This window comes from Triturus cristatus, chromosome 4_1 (genome assembly GCF_964204655.1).
Source record: "Triturus cristatus chromosome 4_1, aTriCri1.1, whole genome shotgun sequence".
Taxonomy (NCBI): domain Eukaryota; kingdom Metazoa; phylum Chordata; class Amphibia; order Caudata; family Salamandridae; genus Triturus; species Triturus cristatus.
Genome location: NC_140585.1, coordinates 66,897,619 through 66,919,309, shown reverse-complemented (window position 1 = coordinate 66,919,309; position 21,691 = coordinate 66,897,619). Strand labels below are relative to the sequence as shown.

Below are 21,691 nucleotides of genomic sequence, written 5' to 3'. Positions count from 1 at the left end.
ATTGCTCCAGATTGTCCGACAAGGGTAAGGTACACAGACCTCCTTTACGTCTCATCGCACCCTCCGCTCCGTCTCCCTTCTCAGGGCAGACCTCCTCTTGCAGTCGCAGGGGCAGGTTCTACACCCCCACCTCCAGAGCCTGCACCTTCATGCCTGGAAATTGAACGAGGTAACCTGAGCTCTTTCTCTCTCCCACCGGATGTGGTGTATGTTATTTTTCAGCTAGAAGACACTCCACTAAATCTGTCTGTTCTGGTAGGTGGGCCAAGTTTGTTAAATGGTGTAGAGAGAGATCAATTGAGCATTTGCAGGCCCATTTGTCTGATATTCTGAGTTTCTCTTTCCCTAGCACATCAGTGTTGTACAGTAGCTACTGTCAAGGGCTACTTGTTGGCCTTTTCGGCTTTTCTCAGTTTTCCAGATCAACCCTGGTTGTTCATATCTCCCATGGGGGCATATTATCAAGCCAGGTGATAAAATTATCGCCGCTTTAGCAGCAGAAAACTGCTGCTAAAACGGCGATAATGGGCTTGATAATATGCTCTATGAAATTCCAATTGAAGCCCATGTTAGACGTCCTTCACATTTAACATGGGCTTCAATTGGAATTCCATAGAGCATATTATCAAGGCCATTATCGCCGTTTTAGCGGCAGTTTCCTGCCGCTAAAGCGGCGATAATTTTATCGCCTGTCTTCATAATATGCCCCATGGTTAGGAGATTCATTAACCCCTTTGCTGCTATGCCTCCCTCCGCTCTGCTTAGCTTTTTTTTGGCTATTTGGGGTAGTTTGTGCTTAGGCCCCTGTAACTTTTTGACCACATAAGGTATCCACGCCAAATTTGCGTCCTTTTCTGCCAACATCATGGGCATTTTAAAGGTACCCAGGGTTTGTTGATTCCCCTGGAGGGGGCCCAGAAATTAGACAAAATACAGCTATTTTTTTTTTTATGGGAAAAAAGTGCTGTAGATGAAAGCGTCTGTTTTTTTCCCTGCAAATGGTATCAAGAAGGGATTCGAGGTGCTGAAATCACCATCTTCTCGGCTTTCAAGGACCGACAGACTTTTGGCAGAAAACCAAACTTTTTACACAGTTTTGGCATTTTACTGGGACATAGCCTATTTTTGCTATTTTTTGTGCTTCCTTCCAGTTAATGGTAAAAATGGGTATGAAAGCAATAATGGATCCTGGAAAGATATACATTTATAAATTCTGAATTCAGCAAGGGGTCATTTGTGTAGATCCTTCAAGGTTTTCTTATAGAAACTAACAGTTGAAAATAGAACAAAATTTAATATGAGTTGAAAAAAACTGTATCATTATACTCGGTAGAACAAGGGGAACGCTGGGTGGTAGGGCATTTGTGCTGGCACGGTGATCCCACGCCAAAATGTATGGAAAAAGTTTCAGCTAAATTTGAGGTTTGCAGGGGATTCTGGGAGGGGAATTTTGGGGGGTCCATGCAAGCCATACCTCATTTGACTCCCCAGGGTATCTAGTTTTCAGAAATGTGTGGGTTTGATTGGTTTCCCTCGATGGCCGCGAGCCTGGGGCCAAATAACCAGGTGCCCCTCTCCCCTGCAAAACCAGGTAGTTTTGTGATAGGTAATTTTAAAGTACCCACAGTACGATTTCCTGTGATCCTACAACTTTCCCACACAAACATTTGATTTTTTCTGGAAAAAATTTGATGTTTGCAGCGGATTCTCTGAGGGAAACGTCGGAGGATCCATGCAAGCCATTCCTCCCTGGACTCCCCCGGGTCTCTAGTTTTCAGAAATGTGTGGGCATGGTAAGTTTCCCTAGATGGCTGCCAAGCTCGGGACCAAAAACTCATGTTACCTCCGTGCAAAACCAGGTCGTTTTCAGGTACATTTGGGGGCATCTGAGTTTTTGGTCCCGGGGCCGGCAGCCATCTAGGGAAACCTACAATACCCACACATTTCTGAAAACTAGACACCCGGGGGAGTCAAGGGAGGTATGCCTTGCGTGGATCCCCCAACATTTCCCTACCAAGAATCCCCGGAAAATCTCAGATATTGCTGAAAAAAATCGAATTTTTCTCAGATTTCGGTGTGGGAAAGTTGTAGGATCACCGGGCTGACACAAATTTCCTACCACCCAGCATTCCCCCAGGTCTCCTGATAAAAAATGGTACCTCATTCGTGTGCGTGGGTCAAGTACCCGCGACAGGCAAGAGCCCAAAACCTATTGTGGAGACATAAAAAATGACCTATCGCAAAGCGATTTTCTTTTACAAGGGGAGTCACAGGCCCTTGCCTAAGGGGCCGCTCCCCCCTTCCTGGTGGCTAGTGGGTGGATCCCTGCTTTGGGATCGCCCTCCAGGCGCGATCCCCAAGCAGGGATCCACTAAGGAAGGGTAGCATTAACAATACCTCTCCGGGGGCTGAGTTTGCCCCTCGAGCACCGAAACATTGAAACTGAAACTAAGTTTCAGTTTTGTTTTCTATGTAATGACAACAGCGCGCCATGCACGCGATCGTCCTTACATTGAAATTCCGAAACAGGCCTCGGGAGGTTGGGGAAGCTCTTCCCCACCTCCCGAGTCCCCAGAAAGAAAAGGAAATCCCTCTGTTGTTTACAGTAGAGGGATTTAGTGCGCATGTGCACATGACAGAATGGTTCTGTCATGAGGACAGGAGCACTGGTGCTCATGATGAAACTATTCCGTCATGAGCAAAGAAAAGGTTAAAGGTTCAACAAATAGGTTTCCTCCCACTCCTTTTATCATTCCTCAGTGGGATTTGCATTTGGTTCTCACTTTCTTGATGGGTTCACTCTTTGAACCATCGCATAATTGTCGCTTAAGGTTCCTAGCTAGGAGGGTGATTTAGTTGCAGGCTCTTAGGGCCATATGTATGAAAAACGCGTTTTGCGATTCTCAAATTGCGATTTTTAGGGAATCGCAATTAAAGAATCGCAAAATGCAATGTATGTAGGATTTGCTAAATATTTTGCGAATCCTACATATTCCTTATTTGCGAATCGCTAATTGAGATTCGCAAATAAGGAATACCTTCCCATTCATTCCTATGGGCTAGAAGGCCCATAGGAATGAATGGAAAGACATTCTCAATTTGCGATTCCAATTAGAGAATCGCAAATTGAGAATGCAATTTCAAGGTTGCAAGGGTGTCAATAGGACACCCTGTTGCACCCCTTAAATAAGCATGTGTGTACATGTGGCGCACATACATGCCCTAAGGGCATGTATGTGCGCCACATGGCACTTTGAGAAAATGCAAAAAAGTGAATTTTTCAAAGAAATCGCAAATTACCACCAACCTGAAGTTGGTGGTAATTTGCGATTCCGTAAGCCAAAATCGCACAACTTGGGTGATTCCTACATTGCATTTAAGGAATCGCAATTTGGGATTCCTTAAATGCATTAGCAAAATAGGGAATCGCAAATTTTGCGATTCCTTATTTTGCGAGTGGGTTTTTGTGTGCTACATTGCACACTGCCTAAATTGCGATCGCAAACGTGGAAATTCTGCAAATTTCTGCGTTTGCGATCGCAATTTGGCTTCATACATATGGCCCTTAGCTCCAAGCCTCCTTTTACATCATTCCATGCAGATAAGATGGTTCTTAGGACCAGAGCTGCTTTCCTGCCTAAAGTGGTTACTCCTTTCCACCTTGGGCAGTCCCTCACCTTACCCACTTTCTGCCCTCCCCCTCACCCTTCTAAGGAGGAGGAGAGACTTCATCGCCTGGACCCTAAAAGGGTGGCCAGCTTCTACTTGGACAGGACCAAGGTCTTCCGGTTGGACGACCAACTCTTCATCGGATATGTGGGCAAGATGAAGGACAAGGCTGTCCACAAAAGAACGCTGTCCAGGAGGATCCTCCTGTGTATCAAGGTCTGCTTCGCCTTGGCCAAGAAGGAACCTCCTGAAGGTATTCAGGCTCATTGTACCAGAGCTAAGTCTTCATCTTCAGCCTTAGCTAGAGGTGTCCCTTTGGTAGACATCTGCAAGGCGATAACTTGGGCCTCCCTCCACATGTTTGTGAAGCACTATTACTTGGATTCAGAGGTGAGGAGGGACGGCCATTTTGCATGTTCTGTGCTACAGGATTTTTTGGTATAGGCAGGCAGGTACCCTCCACTGTGATTGGGACTGCTTGGGGATTCAATTCATAAGGTGACGAATCCAAAGGCAGATGTATCCATCAGAAGAACAAGTTACTTAACTTCGGCTACACTTTTTCTGGTGGATACATTATCTGCCTGTGGATTCCTCACTGACCAACCCGCCTCCCCGTTGCCTGTCTGCTTATACCAAAGCGTAATCAGTGTATTTTTTATCTGATTTATTGTTGGAATCGTGATGTTTGGCATTAGGTTTTGACTGTGTTTGTATACTTTTTATATTTGTGAAAACGTTTTCGGTTCACCAGTTTGCCTCAAAGGCACAGAAAAAGTGGGTGGAACTGACGTCAGCACACTGACGAGGTCTTCTTATGTATCCGATGACGTCGCACAGAGTTGCGTGCAGAGATGTACCATTGTGACGTCCTCGTCGACGTGGGAGAGCTGAGGAGAAAAGTTTCTGTGGAATGCTGCGCATGGGGGTAATTTATAAGGTCAGGAATCCACAGGCAGATGATGTATCCACCATAAAAAGCGTTACCGAAGGTAAGTAACTTGTTAATTTGTGTTTATATCTCTGAGTAGGAGATATACCAATGTGTTAGTGATAAATAGACATATTGTGGTTCTTTTTCGTTTAACCTATACTACATGATTAGATCTATTAAAACAAGCTGCTTAACACTCTTTCTGGATAAGCCCGAAGATTGCTGTCCAAAGCTACCACTTAGAGAGGTTTCTATGGTTGTCAAAGACCACTAAAATCACCATAAGGGTTGCCTGGATTAGTGCAAGGTGCTTCACTTAAACAAGCGTGCACCATATACTAATCCAGCCTCCTACAGGCACATTGAAGGATTATTTATCTATTATTCAGCTTTCATTCTGCCGCTGCCCGATGAGCCCTCCCCTTTCTAAGTCCCCTATTGTAAATAGGTTCCTTAATGGTCTACAGCATATTTCCTCCAGCTCCTTTCTTTATGCTTCAATGGGATCTCAATTTAGTTCTTTCTTTTCTAATGTGCGCTCCCTTTGAACCACTTCATAACTGCGCACTTAGGCTCCTCACCATTAAGACAGCCTTTCTGGTGGCAATTGCATCTGCCTGGAGGGTCAGTGAACTGCTGGCACTGTCATCTCAACTTCAATTAATTTATTTTCCCCCAAACAAACTGGTCCTTCGGACTCAAGTATCCTTCTTGCCGAAGGTAGTCACCCTCTTACACTTCGGCCAGTCCGTCACCTTACACTACCTTTTAAACTCTGCCTCATTCTTCTCAGAAAGAGGAGAGTCTCCACTGGCTGGACCCAAAAAGAGCATTGATATTCTACCTTGACCTCACACAAACGTTTCGGGTGGACGATTAACTCCTTGTGGGGTATGTCAGAGCCATAAATGGGAAGGGCTTGCAGAAATGAACCATCTCCCGATGGATTGTGCTTTGCATTAAGATCTGCTATGCATTGGCAAAGACGAAAACCTTGGTGGGCTTGTGTGCTTATTCAACCAAAGCAAATGCTGCGACTACTGTGTTAGCATGCAGAGTTCTGGTCCTGGACATCTGTCAGGCTGCAACGTGGGCTTCACTGCACATGTTCACCAAACACTACTGCCTGGACAGTAAAGTCCATCGGGATGGGGACTTTGCCGGTTCGGTCCTACATGACTTTCTAGTCTAAAACATGTTTGCAGACCCTCCTCCGGGAGGTATTGCTTGGGTATGTATTCTAAAGTAAAGAATATGCGGCCAGAAGTCTCCATGAGATGAGCAAGTTACTTACCTTTAGTAACGCCTTATCTGGTAGAGACTCTATCTAGCCCCAGATTCATTACCGACCCACCCATCCTCCCTGCTCTGCGAACAGATTTTTAGGCAGAGGGCTGTAGTTTCACACACAAGTGTGCTTCATGGCTCTGCACTCCTAGCATGAAAAGTCACAAAAAGCAACTCATGTCATTGTGCTGGGGTGGCACCTATATAGGGGTACTGCTTACAAAACATTCCGGATACAGTCTGATGCCTTGGGATTATTCTAATATAAGGAATCTGCAGCTAGATAGTCTTTACCAGATAAAGCATTACCAAACGTAAGTAACTTTGTTTGTTACTGCAAGAGGAAGTTCAGGTGATCTTACTCAAATGGGCCATAGAACCAGTTCCTCAACACCAAGGCTAAGGCTTCTACTCCCTATGCTTTCTAATCCCCAAGGAGAACGGACTTCCCAGAACAATCCTCATCCTCCACCCTTTCAACTTATAGATCCTGTCAGAACACTTTCACAAAGTCACCCTACAGAATACCATCCACCTGATGCAGGAAGGTGACTTCATGACCACACTGGACCTGAAGGATGCCTACTTTCACATTCCAATCCATCCAGTGCATCAGGTCTACCTACGCTTCATGGTACGTGGTCAACACTCCCAGTTTAAGGTCCCACCCTTTAGTGTCACCACTGCCCCCCAATGGTCTTCATTAAATGTTTAGCAGTAGTAACTGCTCGCCACAGGAGAGGAGAATCCTACATGTTCTCCTACTTAAACAACTACCTGATCAAAATCACAAGCAAACAGGAATGCCTACCCACACCAAGGCCTGAATCGCAATCCTGCACAGCCTAGGCTTCACAGTAAATGCTACAAAATCTCACTTGGAGCCACTCCAAGCCCACTCCTGTCTAATGTCAGTACTAAACACAGTTGTGGGCAAAGCTTTCCCCAGCCCCCAAAGGAGGCAGGCATGCCAACAGCTTCTACCTCTTTTTCAGCCTCTCTGCCCACTTCCAGTGCCCGCAATAATGCGCCTTCTAGATATAATGCCTTCATAGATTGCCATAGTGCCCCATGCCAGACTGCATATGTGCCCACTTCAGGCATGTCAGTCAAGCCAATGGCCACAAGAGCAGGGTCAAGTAGAGGATCTCTCATCGGGCTCTGCAACAATCTGTTGCAGGCAGCCCTTTGCAGAGCTGCTTCTGCAAGTGACCACCAGTGATGCATACTTAGTCAACTGGGGGGGCACACCTCAACGACATGACAGGACAGGGTCTTTGGCCACCTCTCCAGAGTGGCCCCCACGTCATCCTCCTGGAGTGATTCACCTAGCCCACCTGGAGCCATTTACCTAGCCATCCAAGCGCTTCTCAAACAGATTCAAGGCCATACAACACAACTGTCATGTTCTATCTGCAAAAACAAGGAGGCACAAACTCCTATCAGAGTATCTGGCAGGAATGGACGCGTCAATAAGTCTGCGAATGGGAACTCCTCCCACAAATCCTGCTCCCTTACCTTACAAAAACACAAAATGCCCAAATTCCGCTGCCAGATTTCCACACTCACAGTCCATGGGCATTGCTCTGTGGATTAACTGTTCAGGGATCTTTGCGTATGCTTTTCCACCTCTCCCACTGACAACGTACATGGTCAGGAAGCTGAGGCAGACGCCCCGTACCCTCATCCTGATGGCTTCAACATGGGCCAGACAACAACGGGTTTCACCCTTCCTCGAAATCTTCATTGCCCCTCATGAGAAACTACCCAACAGGCTGGATCTTCTCACACAGTGGATCATCTCGTTCCTCGCCAGAAGAACCCAGACCTCTGCGACTCACTCGCCGCTTTCTTCCACAACAAGATCGCAGACATACACAACAGCTTCGGCGAACAGTCCACGCACCCAACCACAGAACCAACGCCCACCACCACCACCCTCCGCGCTTGGACCCCAGTCAACACCGAAGACACCACCCACACTTTGAACACCATCCACTCCGGATCGCCAACCGACCCATGCCCCCACCACGTCTTCAACAAGGCCGACTCCGTCATCGCACCCCAACTCCGGGACATCATCAACTGCTCCTGCAACACAGCCACCTTCCCGGAGAGCTGGAAGCATGCCGAACTCAGCGCCCTCCTGAAGAAACCATCAGCAGACCCCACGACCTCAAGAACTACCGCCCCATCTCGCTCCTCCCGTTTCCTGCCAAAGTCATCGAGAAGACCGTCAACAGACAGCTTGCCGCCTTCCTCGAGACGAACGGATCCCTCGACCACTCACAGTCCGGCTTCCGAGCCAACCACAGCACCGAGACCGCCCTCATCGCAGCCACTGACGACATCCGAACCCTGCTCGACAACAGGGAAACAGCGGCCCTCATCCTCATGGACCTCTCCGCAGCGTTCGATACTGTCTGCCACCGCACTCTAGTACAACGCCTCAGCAACGTCGGAATCCAAGAGAAGGCACTGGAGTGGATCATCTCGTTCCTCGCCGGAAGAACCCAGAGAGTCCGCCTCCCCCCGTTCAGATCCGAGGCCACCAAAGTCATCTGCGGCGTACCACAAGGATCATCACTCAGCCCCACCCTCTTCAACGTATACATGAGCCCCCTCGCAGCCATCGCACGCCAACACAGCCTCAACATCATCTCCTACGCCAACGACAACCAGCTGATCCTCTCCCTCACCAATGACCCAGCCACCGCCAGAACCAACCTACACGAAGGGATGAAAGAAGTAGCCGAGTGGATGAAGAACAGCCGCTTGAAACTGAACTCAGACAAGACGGAAGTCCTCATCCTTGGATCATCACCATCTGCCTGGGATGACTCCTGGTGGCCCCCGGCCCTAGGCAGCGCACCCAAACCAACGGACCACGCACGCAACCTGGGTTTCGTCCTGGACTCCTCCCTATCGATGAGCAGACAAGTCAACGCCGTCTCGTCATCGTGTTTCAACATCCTACGCATGCTCCGAAAGATCTTCCGATGGATCCCCACCGAAACCAGGAAGACGGTCACCCAAGCACTTGTCACCAGCCGACTGGATTACGGAAACACCCTCTACACCGGAACCACAGCCAAACTGCAGAAAAGACTCCAACGCATCCAGAACGCCTCCGCACGACTCATCCTGGACCTCCCCCGTCACAGCCACATCTCCGCACACCTGAAAGACCTGCACTGACTCCCCGTCAGCAAAAGAATCACGTTCCGCCTCCTCACCTACGCACACAAAGCCCTCCACGACCTAGGCCCCAGATACCTCAACAACTGCCTGACCTTCTACACACCCACTCGCCAACTACGATCGACCAGCCGCGCCCTCGCCGCCGTTCCGCGCATTCGAAGAGCCACCATGGGAGGAAGATCCTTCTCCTACCTGGCAGCCAAGACCTGGAATTTCCCCCCATCCACCTCCGTCTTACCCAAGACCACCTCTCCTTCAGGAAGCAACTCAAGACCTGGCTGTTCGAGCAGTAGCGTCCCCCCCCCCCCAAGCGCCTTGAGACCCTCCGGGTGAGTAGCGCGCTATACAAATTTCTTGATCGATTGATTAATTGATCCACGGTTGCATTTTTAAAAATAGTTGCTATATTGAAAAACAGTCACAGATATGGGGGTCTTCTGACCTCAGCTGTCTACCATCCCTGTGATAGTGGCGATTCCTAGTGGATCGCAATTTGCAACCTACTTCATTAATGTCCATGAGCTAGTTTCAATTGCGACCCAATACAAACTCTTTTTTGCAAATCAACCTATTTATACATAGGTCGGATTTGTAAAATTAAACACTGGTCACAAAAACACTTGTTGCAAATTGTGTTTTGTGAGCAGTTGTACATACATGCGGCCTTAAATGTTGTGGTAAGTGGAAATCTCCCAGTTGTTTTGTGTTAGTGAATTAATGTTTTTTGATGCTGCTGTCTATGAATAGGATGCCAATGAGTTACAAGTAGAAGTTGGAGAAAATGGGGAAAGGATAGCCCCTTGTGTTACTCCTCAAGAAACAGAATGTTTCTAGGAGATTGAAGTTCACCTTTGAAGGAATTTGTGATGGTTGGAGAAGTAAGAGGTGAACCATTACATGCCTGTGTCAGGGAAATACATGTATAATTGCAGTTTATGGATTAGGGCTTTGGGCTTGACTGAGTCGATGATTGCAGAGGGGTTAAGTAGGATCAAGAAGTAGGGGTCATAAGGCATTGTCGACTACTCAAAAGCAACCAGTCTTGATTTTACTCTAGACTGGCGGGAGTTTTTACGGAAGGATGGGGGACGGGTCAAATTTGAGAAAATCGGAATTATTGAAAGAGTACTTCAGGATAAGGTAAGCTCTATTGGTGAGGTATATACACTTATAAATGCATCCCTGCCAGATGACCTGGATTAATATTCACAGAAGTGGCAGGTGAAAGTAGGGATATCAAATGAGACCTTTATGTATGCATATGAGATGAAACAGTCTATTTTAATGTCTACCAGAGTACAAGCACAATTGTATAATACCTGCTTCTTTTTGTATTACACCCCGGATAAAATTGCCAAAGAAAAGGGAACATTTTTCCCTCGATGCACACTGTTTAATGCAGATAGTGTTCATATCTTTGCAACATGTAATGGGTTAAAAAAAGTTGAAGAAAGATATTGTGAAATTTTTAACTGCAGTGTTAACAACCGAAATAATATTGACCGATGAGGTAATCTTGCTAGGGGCTTCCGAAACTAATCTCGTAAGAAAGGGACATGAATTGATTTTTATTGCTATGGCAGTTTTAAGAATGTGTATTGCACCCACCTGTTTGGACCCCAATGCACCAATGTTCCACCAATGGATTGCCAGGTTGTTAGCAATGTTTAGTTTAGAAATTGCCATTTATAAATGAAAAGGAAGTAACCTGCATAGAAGACGTTTGACAATTTGGAACCCCTTACTTATCTGGATCCAATCCCAAAGCAGGGAATAATGTAAGAAGAACACCTACCCCCACTTTGTGTGTAAGGCTGTGGGTTTTAAAGAAAGTAAATAAGAACGTACATTGTGCGTTTTAAAGAAAGTGAGAAAGAACGTACATTGTTTGCTTTTTATTATAGGCGAAAGATACTGCACGTCACTTTAATCAGTAGTTGATAGGAAAAAAGTTATTGTACTTTATGAAAGAATGTAATGAACTTTTTCTTGTAATATAGCTATGTATTATAATCATACCTGTCTAAAATGGGGAAGGATGTGGGCGGGGGTGGTGGGGATTGTAATTGTAAAATGAATAAAGATTGCTTAATAAAAATAAAATAAAAAGCAACCAGTCTTTGTGCTACAGTGAGACCAGAAGCTAGATTGGTAGCTCTGTTGATGTTTATTCTTGTTGATCTTTTAATTGATTGAAGACTGTGCTCTCAATGATTTTTGAGGTGGGTTATAGGGTAGTAGTTGATAAGATCATTGAGATTCAGGGTGGGATTTTCCAGCAGGAGAGAATTAGTCCTGCTCTGAGGTCATCTGAAAAGCTTCCTTGTCTGAGGAAGGCGAGATTTAGAGGTGAGGTGGGAGATTTCATGATAAGAAAGGGTGAAATATAGTCTTTTGAGGTGGTGACCTTCATGGAGTTATCTCATGGAAGAGGCCCTTTGGAAGTGGTTCGAGTTGGGTAGGGGAGAGGGCGTGGCTTTGCGGCCAGATTTGCCGACTTTGGAGCTGGGGAATCAGGTTGAAGTCTTGGTGTCGGCTCAGACTCTTGTGATTCTGGGCAAATCACTTAATCTCACTGTGCCTAACGAAAAAGGAAGGAATCCTTGTGTAACGTAACTGGGGCTTATGTAAAGCGCTCCAATACCTTTGGGTCGAGTTTGCACTATAAAAATCTGCAAAAAAAAAACAGGGTGCTCTTGCTGGTGCAAGTTCCTATTTTGTCTATTTTCTCAGTGAATAAGTGATTGACGGCATTATGGTTGTTGATTACATGTAGGACAGGAGGGTCTGCCAAGCACAATGTTTGCTTTGAAGAATGTTCTGATTCTAGTAAAGGCCTTATTGATGGTGTTCTGGCAGAAAATGGTTTTCACTGAGGTCATGAGGATCCTGCAGGCCGAATGAAATCATCTGGGTTGTGTGAGATTTTCAGCGACTTTGGTCTAGGGGTGCTAGTGGAGCATATGATGGGTCACTTCTTTTGCCTGACAGGATAAGGGACCTGTACAAATCTTTACCATAGCTGACCTGAAGATTCACCTTTCAGTCTGAGCTGATGTCCCCGGACAGGTTTATATTCATTGCAGAGAGAAGCGAGTACTCACTCTCTCATGACTTCTCCGTAGGATTGTTTTGCTGTGGTGTGCGGAGGACCCGAGGAAACCACTCAGCTGCTGGAGAACAAGTTTGATTACATTTTCTTCACAGGTGAGCTCAAATCTCCCTTTTAGCATGTCTCGCTCCTCTGGAATGTATGTGGTGTTTCTGATGTTTTCTCTATATTGGAAAATATGGCATTCTTGTTCTATATGACACAATAATTACAGTGTTAGTGAACCATTGCAGAGAGCAGGATATCATTGTTGTGATTGTGTAATTTTAAAGAGGAAATTGTGGCAAAAAACTCATCCATGAAGAACCACAAAAAATAAAATCACAAATTAACACTATAATGTGGCCTTTTCTGCAGAAAAGCTAAAGATGACTGTTTACACTAGAGGTGGATTTTGCATTATTTGACCCAAGATGGCAAGTGCTGCCATGTCTCCTTCGGGTGATGGAGTTCATCTCATATGTCCCTTTGTATTTTGGAAATTTAAAGCAGAAAGGGACTTCAGCGACACTGCTTGGTGTGGTCGTCAGAAGCATAGAAGCTGTAGAATCCAAAAAGAAGGGTGTAGTCCAATAAAGTTGACGTAGCAGATTAATATCTGGAACAACACATTACCTTACCGGAAGGCAGGCACCTCAACTACTGTGGCAGGGTTCCTAACAGAATAGAACACCACCACGAGCTTGCATGTCCCAGAATCAAAAGTACACAAACATTGTTAAAGGGAAAAGAAATACAAAATTTTACAGAATGTAACACATCTCGCTTCCTAACAATAAACAACAATATAAAGGACAACTTTAGCAACACTCCCCCAAGTCCCTGTAGGAAGGAAAGAAGATTAACAGCTATTCATAATACTTGAATTTACGAGGGACCCTTCTAGTGTGAGCTTAATTATTTTACCCTGTTAGCCGCAAACATTTGTTTTTTATCACGTCGAGCACAGTGATATTGTGAGATGCCACCCTCACTCTCTGCCACCCTCCTGACATTCAATACTTTACCATCCTGCATGACAACACTGTTAAGATTACCTTAACCACTTTAACTGGTTTGCCATACTTGGACTCTCCTTTGACCAATATAACTGGTTTACGTATCCTGACCCAGTCCCCCACAACAAAATGAGGTTGCTTTATATTCATTCTGACATCGTATGTACATTTAACTTCCCATGTTTTTCTTCTACTCTCACAGCCACCACTTTTCTAACTCTTCCACAATCTATCTCACTTTGTCTCTATTTAAACCACCATGGGCACAATTTAGATGTTGGTTCTCTCGCTTTTAGTAGTTTGAAAGTTCAGACCTAGTGGTAGTATGTGGAGTAATACGGTAAAGCCACAATTTCTCTCTCAATTTGTCTTTCCATAGGATGTCCTTTTTCAAAACTCTATTATACCTTTCTACTTGACCATTACCTTGTGGTTCATACAAGGCATACAAGGCAGTGGTGACATGATGAATGTTGGAGTAAGTGAGAAAATGTTCCATCTCTTGAGATTTTAATTGCACTCCATTGTTTGTAATAAGCTGTAGTGTAGTTACTATTTCCCTAATAGGCTCTGCGCATTGGAATAATGTACCCTATAGATTTGGCATAGGACTGAGGTCAGTATACCCCTATCGAGTATATTAAAATTAATTACTTTGTACCAGCTAACTCAGAGGCCACTAGAAACTCCTTGTAAACAAGAAGGGTGTAGTTTCTGGCAACCGCATAAACATGACAACTTTGTTTCCCTTTAGAATCGGAACACTCTCAGAATCGTGGAAATAACAGATAACAGTTTCACTCAGCTAATCATGCTTGCTTAGTTTCTTCAGAGTTACACAGAAAGAATGGATGGGCGTTTCAATAAAATGATTTATTGAACAGTCTTGTTTCTCGTGTAAGAGATATGAGCTGTTACAATCGTAAGACAGTATGCCTGATATGTACAGCGTAAGCAGTAGAAAGAAATAATACTGCACTAGCATTATCTTTTAGCTATGACACATTGTAGTGATGATCGTTATCTACCTATGTACAACGCTAAGTTAGCATAACCGCGTTTAAATGTTAGAAAGCCATCTTGCCGCTTTTGCTGCTTTTGCACACGACACTGTAGTCACATGTTATTAGAATTGAGAAATGCTTACTCGACTTTGCTTCACATGAGAACTGTCTGTTGTTAACATCTTGAACAGTGAATAGCGACCTTGGTCTGTACGCAGTGTAACAGAAACAGTCTGGATCGCTAGACGGTGCATGTTGTTGAGTTCAGGTTGATTGGCCCACTAGTTTAGCCATAACACGCACGCAGCTGCAAATACCTGAAAGTCGAATGCTTTTAATATTGCAGTGCTACATGTTTTCAACACATTCTGAAGAAGAGCGTTCCTAGGAGTAGAGCATAGCTGATCCTGTGATGTGAACTCTCTGAACTGATCTATTCGGTATGGGGTTCCCCATTCAAGCCTAGAGACCTTTTATTAGTCTAATAATACTTTTAGTGTGTTAGAGAAAGGAAGGTGGCCTAGAGCCACTGTCATTTTAGTATGATTGCTCCTTTCATTTTCTATGGTATTGTAACTATGCTGATGGTTTTGATTTTAATCGTTTGTCTGCTAATGTTAGCCAAACTGCTGCATCTTAGGACACGAGGTTTATAAAATAAACTCTTTAAACTTTTCCCGTGTTTCTGTTGTGGACTGGTACGAGAATAATTACGAAAAGGTGTTTCTGATTCCCACCATTCCTGAGAAATATACTAAGTCGCTTGTTCTGGGTTGTCTATAGATTGGGACCGCCGAGCTAAATCTCGGATAACGAATGGGACACTGATGCTGGCCGGATAGGGGTTCTGGGTTCTGAGGTGAGTTTTTGGTACACCGCAATTCACTGAGGGCCTGGGTTCCTGCTCATAGTTCTGCGCATAAGCAGAATCCCTGCAACATGGCGCACCTAACGTTTGGTCTATTGATTTGAGACGCCTTAGTAGTGCTTGTAGTAGTCCACAATGCCCTCACTCTGGTTTCCGGACAACGGGAGTGACGGTTTAACCTACCTGTGTTTCGACTAAATAGGTTCATTCAAGCTTGATCATTAAAAAGGTTATTTAATCTGAACCCTGGTGCTACTGATATAGTGTAGATTTATTGTTTGTGTCCTAATGGCGGTCGATATTCCGGCTCATAGCCGAGCACCCCTGAAACGTCATTTGGCGAATTATGGTGTGCCAGACGATGGTATGGCTGTGATTTTTGTAGTGAGTGCCGATGCGTTGTTTCCGTTTGCGTTGTTCTACTCTTGGGTTACTTTCCCGGCGATAAGTGATGACGATGATACGTTCCACAATTATACTCACACGGCGTTACCAGCCAACTATACGCCATATAGGACTCAAGAAATTCCTATTTCCGCTTGCAGCATAACATTTGGTTTAATGGCGCCCTTCCCCATGCGGTGACACCGGCGAGAATGGGCCCTTTGTCCATCCCAGAGGCCACATGGCCGGTGTTAGCCGGATTTACGCCTCATCCCCGTTACCTGCAGGTAGCGGTGGCTGAGTTGCGCGTTCTGCACACTGCCCTGATTACAGTACATAGGGCTCTAGTGCAGTACGTGTCACGCAACGTGCAGGTGGTCGCTACTGCTGTTGCGGGACAACCGACGGACCACCACGCGGTGGTTATTAATCCTGTTATGGTCAATTCGGTGGTAGGCAAGCGACCCCAGAATAGGGATGATTTCCCTTATTGGCTTGCTGAGAAATTTGATCAAATAGAAGCGGTTTATCTGCGTACATCTCCTGCGGAGAAGCACAGGATCCTTACCATTGCTTTGCCTAAAGACTTAGTCCCAGATATGGCAGATTGTGAAAACTGGGGTAAGGTCTTTGCAGCGACATACTCGAAGTGCTATGGTACTCCGTCTCTGTCGGTACTGCCCTCCGTTATAAAACATGTTCAGGGGAATCATGGTGCGGAGGCTGCTATTGAATTAGGTATGCGGCTTGTCGGTGTCTTTGATGTGGTTGCTACCATGATATTGGGCAACCTCAAAGGAGATGCTATGCAGTTCCAGGTGCTTAATAAATTAGACACAGTGGACGAAGACGACAAGCCGAGGGAATTCGCAAAGATTATTGCGATGGCCTTTAAACAGGTTGGTCGTAGCGCTTTAGGGGTTAAGCCAACTGTGAAAAATCCTGATTCTCAGCAGACAAAGGCAAATTCGTCTGGTAAGGACGAGCGCCCTAACTTTCCTAAACAAAGTTGGAGGGCGAAAAAACAGGAAAAACAGCATCAGAAACAGGGGTCCCGTCCTGCCTCTCCTGTTCAGTCAGGTAGTGAACGCATTTATGATTTGCGCGATCGTGCTACTTTAAGTCACCTGATACATTTCAGGTTTCTGAACAACGCTCTCCTCGTTCTTCACATGAAACATCGGCTTCACAATCCGGTGACGGAGGCGCTGGGAAAAGTCGGGGTGCACCGCAAGCACGTGAGCAATCCCGACAGACTGACGGCAAAGGCAAGCAAGAAGACTCTGCACGTCAACGACCCCCGTTTCAGAAGAAGAAAGTTGCTGCTCTGACAGCGAGGTATGCCTCAGATGGTACGGACGCAGCTTCAGAACCTAACATGGGCGCTAACGCTGCTGGACAGCGCGGCGGAAGTTACAGTAGTGCGACAAGCACTGCGTCCATATCTGGTGGCGACAGCAACTGATATATTCGTAAATATTGAAACTGCTGACACTCGTGTGTCTCCCCCTGATAGACTATATAATATAGTTCTTCACATTGAAGATGACATACAACGTACAATTCAAGGTTTTTTTTTACCACTACCTATGATATTTTGTTGGCGGAGGCAGATTGGCCCCCGGCTTTCGTTTTGGCTGCTCCTAGAGGGGAGGAGGTAATCCTCCCGTCCTTTGCGCACACTGTGCCTAAGGTCCTAGCTGATAAGTATGCCGAGGAATGGGCTCAGGTGCAAGCGCCTGCGTTATATCGGACTCAGGTGGGCTGGGATAAATTTTCCCCCGGCCATGAGATTCCGTTACGGACTACGCCCCAGCCACAAGCCCAATACCCCATGTGTCGCGAAGCTAGATCTCACGTAGCATCTATCCTTGAACAATTGGAATATCAGGGAGTAATCGAAACATGTGTGTCACCTATGAATAATCCCTTATTTACTGTGATGAAGCCTGACGGGTCGTATCGCCTAGTTTTGGATTACCGGCACCTTAACTCTCATTGCTGGACCTGTGCGGTACAGAACACCCATAGTTCGGCTCTCGTCGATAGTCTCGTGAGAAAAAGGTTTAAAACCACACTGGACATTTCCAATGGCTTTTACAGCCATAACCTGTCCTCTCTGAGTAGTGAGTGGACGGCGTTCACCTCTGGTGGCAAACAAAAACAATTCAAAAGATTGCCAATGGGCTATAAAAACAGCCCGGGAGTCTTTGCCGCTCGCGTGGTCTCCCTCTTAGAGGGTGTAGACCCAGATGCGTACTCGTACGTGGATGACATTTATCTAACGGATGACGAGATAGACCCGCATCTTCGACGCGTTGATCGCATTATTGTTTTGTTTGCAGACTTCGGTTACAAATTCAATTTTGCGAAGTCGCACATTGCAGAGTATACAGTGTTGTTCTTGGGGTACGAACTCAACAATGAAGGTCGAGGATTGGCTCCGCACTTTCTAGAAAAGTGCGCATGCCTCCGTGCTCCTACTTCACTGAAGAAATTACAATCGCTGCTGGGTTTTCTGAATTTCGGTCGAATTTATATCCCGGATTATGCCCAGCGTATCAAGCCGCTTTACGCCTTGGTACAACCTACTTTTTCCAAATCCTGTTGGCTGCCTGAGCATTCAGCTATATTGCAATTATTGCAAGCTGATCTTCTTGCTTCTAAGTACTTACTGACACGTGATAATCACACTAACCTGGTCATAAGAATAGTGCCCGGCGCAGTTGGTTTCACATACTTAACGTTCAATGAGGGCGACACCGTCCCCATTGCTTACAAAGCTCACTTGTACACTTCAGCTGAACTACGTTTTTCCGCTGTCGAGAAGGTTCTGACAGCAGTGCAGATGGCGATTCTGAAAGAACGAGCGCTGTCACAAGGAAAACGCATGTTGGTGGTTACACCTTATCCCGCACTAGAGGCGGTGACGAAAGCAAGTGTACCAAATTCTAAAGCTTTGCATCCAAGGTGGATACAATGGGCCACTTCCTTGACCTCGCCGGACGTCACCTTTATATTTGACGCGGCACTTCAGACTCATGAGTTTTTGCAGTGTGAATTCGTTCATCCAGCTCCTCTGTCCTTGCGCCCGCTCGAGGATTACCATTGTGTCATATACACTGACGGGTCTGCGCAACCCGCAACTGGATCAAAGCACGCCTATTCCGCGGCTTGCGCAATTGTAGTTGGTACTTTCGTGAATGGTGAATTCATGTCCGATGTAGTGCACACGCAGTCATTGGGTGATTGTACCGCTCAGTTGGCGGAGCTACGTGCCCTGGTGCTCGCACCGGAGTTTGCTGATCCCCGAGTCACTACACTTATAGTGAGTGACTCCTTTTATTGTGTTCAATCTTACAACGACAATCTACATTTTTGGTCTCCAAATGACTACCATGATTCCAAAGGTAGCACTATAAAGCATAAACTGCTTTGGGTTCGAGTGGCAGATCTTAAAGACCGTCTGCCTCTCGTGAATGTAATTCACACTCTTGGTCACCAACGCGTTGGTGTCCATGCTGTCGGCAACAGCTTAGCTAATGAGGCAGCAAAAACAGCAGTGGCGACATACTTAGTAGCAGCAGTTACAAGATCCAAAAGTAAGATCGATGATGACATCTTGGCAGCTATTGCTGCTACAGAGCAGAGCACAAAGCCACCAAAGGGTTTCCCTGCTCGTTACCATTATCGCTTAAGTCCTGATAAAGTCCCATTAGTGAGGATTAATGACGTTGGTGACAGATTGATTCCCAACGCGGACTGCAGACCTTCTTTGATATTAGCGGCCCACGAGGGCATCACGTCCGCGCATGCCGGCGTTGCGGCTACTATATCTTTGTTACAACAACGTTACTGGTGGTGCTGTTTGTACAAACAAGCCAGGGCTTATGTTCTTAATTGTAATATTTGCCAGCAAATTAAACCTTCTTCTGCGGCACGCCCGCCACAAACTCAGTTGTACATATCTAGTAAACCATTGGGTTGTGTTTATTTAGATCACTGCGGTCCTTTTACCTCTGATACTGCTTTCAAATACATCTTGGTTGCAGTGGATTCGTGCACACATTTTCTGTGGGTGTGGCCACAAAGGAGTGCTGATTCTCGCACTGTCATTAATGATTTGCGTGTCTTTGTTGGGAGTTTTGCGTGTGGTACCTTTCATTCTGATCAGGGCCCGGCGTTCGCCTCTAAAGCGTACAAAGAGGCCATGAGAAATTTGGGGGTCCAAGTCAAATTTTCATCTCCCTACCGGCCTGAGGGCAATAGTGTAGTGGAGCGAATGAACCGTGACTTAAAGCAATCTTTGACAGCCCGAGTTTTGGGTACTGGCCGGAACTGGCTTGCCCACTTGTATGACGTGCAACGTGCACTTAATAATCTCCCTAGAAGGTCTCTGGGTGGGCGGACCCCATACAGGATGCTCTTTGGTGTTCGAATGTTTGTTCCAGACCTTGATGGTCTAGACATGTCGGCGTCAGCCGCACCCTTTGACGTAGATGAACACTGTGCTGTATTGCAGACTCTACAAGAAGCCAGAAACAGTCTAGCGAAGGAACACGTACCCTCCTCATCTGAAGCTGAGGTTCAGATTCCGGTAGCCGGCTGGCTACCCCGAGTTGGTGATCTGGTCCGTGAGAAGGTGGAGAACAAGAAGGAGTTCGGCCCCTCTTATCGTGCACCGGTTCCAGTGCTTGGAGTGCAGGGTACAAGAACTGTCAATTTTAACCCCCTCTTCCTGGTCGAAAGGATAACAGGTACATTTCGATTGACAATGTCAAACTACAACGAGTGGCCGATTCTTCTTAGTATGACTCAGTATCATGCCCTTCAATGCTGAGAAATTCTGTTGTGGCCCGAGCTTCTGACATAGTGCCTGATGTCGCCATCGAGATGCATGCCGTTACTGGTCCCTTGTTGCCACAAACACCTGGTGGCGTGCTTGAAGAAATTGAGTATGCTTATCCTGCGGACGTTACCTTGCCTGTTTTACAATCCACTACAGTTGCCCTCTCACAAGACTCTTTTGATTCTCGTTCAGTGACTTCCATTGCCCCGTCCAAGGTTTCGATTTTTGTGGCTTGGTTCAAGAGACATTTTTTGATACCCCCTTGGACTTACATTTGGCTGGTGCTCATATGTTTTTTTTTGTTTATGTCCATTGGCTTTGTGGTAGTGTTTTTTAGACTTATCAATGGACACTACCTGAATGAACGTTCTACGATTCGACTAATTAATGGAACTTTGGCCCCCCATTCGTCATCACACATAATGAAGAGGGACCAGGCTTTTGTGAACATTACTGCCTGGCCTGTACGTGATGGGATCACTTGGGATGCTGTTAAATTTCAAATCCATGGCCCCACTGAAGTGATTAATGTGCCAAATGTATTTCGTGTTTCTATGGGTGATGTCGTTAAACAGAACATTCACTCAGATGATTGGGATGTTCAAGCCATAGAAGCACTGTTTTCTGATTTGAAATATTATGCTGCTTTTGATGCTGAGGATTTCATTTAGATACTGCTAATTATGATGAACAATTTTGTTATCAACATTATGGCACACATTTCCTGCACAAGGCAAATTCGTTTAGAAATTTTGTACATTTTACACAATGGGAACACTGCCCCGCCCCTAGGATGGGCAGTTCTACCACGTTAGTGGAGAAGTTCACTTATTTTTCTGATTTTAGTGTAGCCCATCCAGCGTCCCTTATTTTTTATAAGGCTGCTTCTAAAATTAGACTGACACACACCAAATTATTGTATTCCAAGTCCTTTATGGACGAGTTGGCAATTGGCGGATATGATCTGTGGAAAGCTACAGTCGATCTTAAATCGGTTTGGGGTTCCAAACGATGGCAGGTACAGGGAACAGAGGCTTTGCATCGTGCCTGTCTCATCCCGAATCATATGTTATTTTTAAATTCCTCAATTTTTCAGACGACCTGTTTTGGATTGGCTACCACTAAAAAATTAAATTCTCCATCCATGCCGGATCTGGGTGCTTATCCAAATTGGGGTAATCATACGGGTCTATCCCTTGATATGTTGCGGACACAGGTTTCCAACACTTCCTTCAATGTTTCTACATTGAACCCGAAGGGGTGGTTGGTGTGGCAAACGAGTGCGGACTCCTGTCAACATAGGTTTCTGGATTTGAAGCAGGGGTATACACAGGTTCGTGTGGACCCCCGTTTTGAATCCTCTCACACTGTAACTACATACTCGG

At 45.8% G+C, this 21,691-nt stretch overlaps 1 protein-coding gene across 1 annotated transcript in view; it reads left to right on the top strand.

The window, feature by feature from the left end:
• The window catches only part of LOC146839542 (aldehyde dehydrogenase family 3 member B1-like), an 876,897-nt gene that overhangs the window by 493,347 nt on the left and 361,859 nt on the right, over positions 1–21,691 (top strand). Inside the window, exon 8 of the mRNA XM_085650813.1 lies at positions 12,217–12,298. Within this exon, the coding sequence (XP_085506939.1) occupies positions 12,217–12,298 (82 nt within the window). The remainder of the gene's footprint in view (positions 1–12,216; positions 12,299–21,691) is intronic.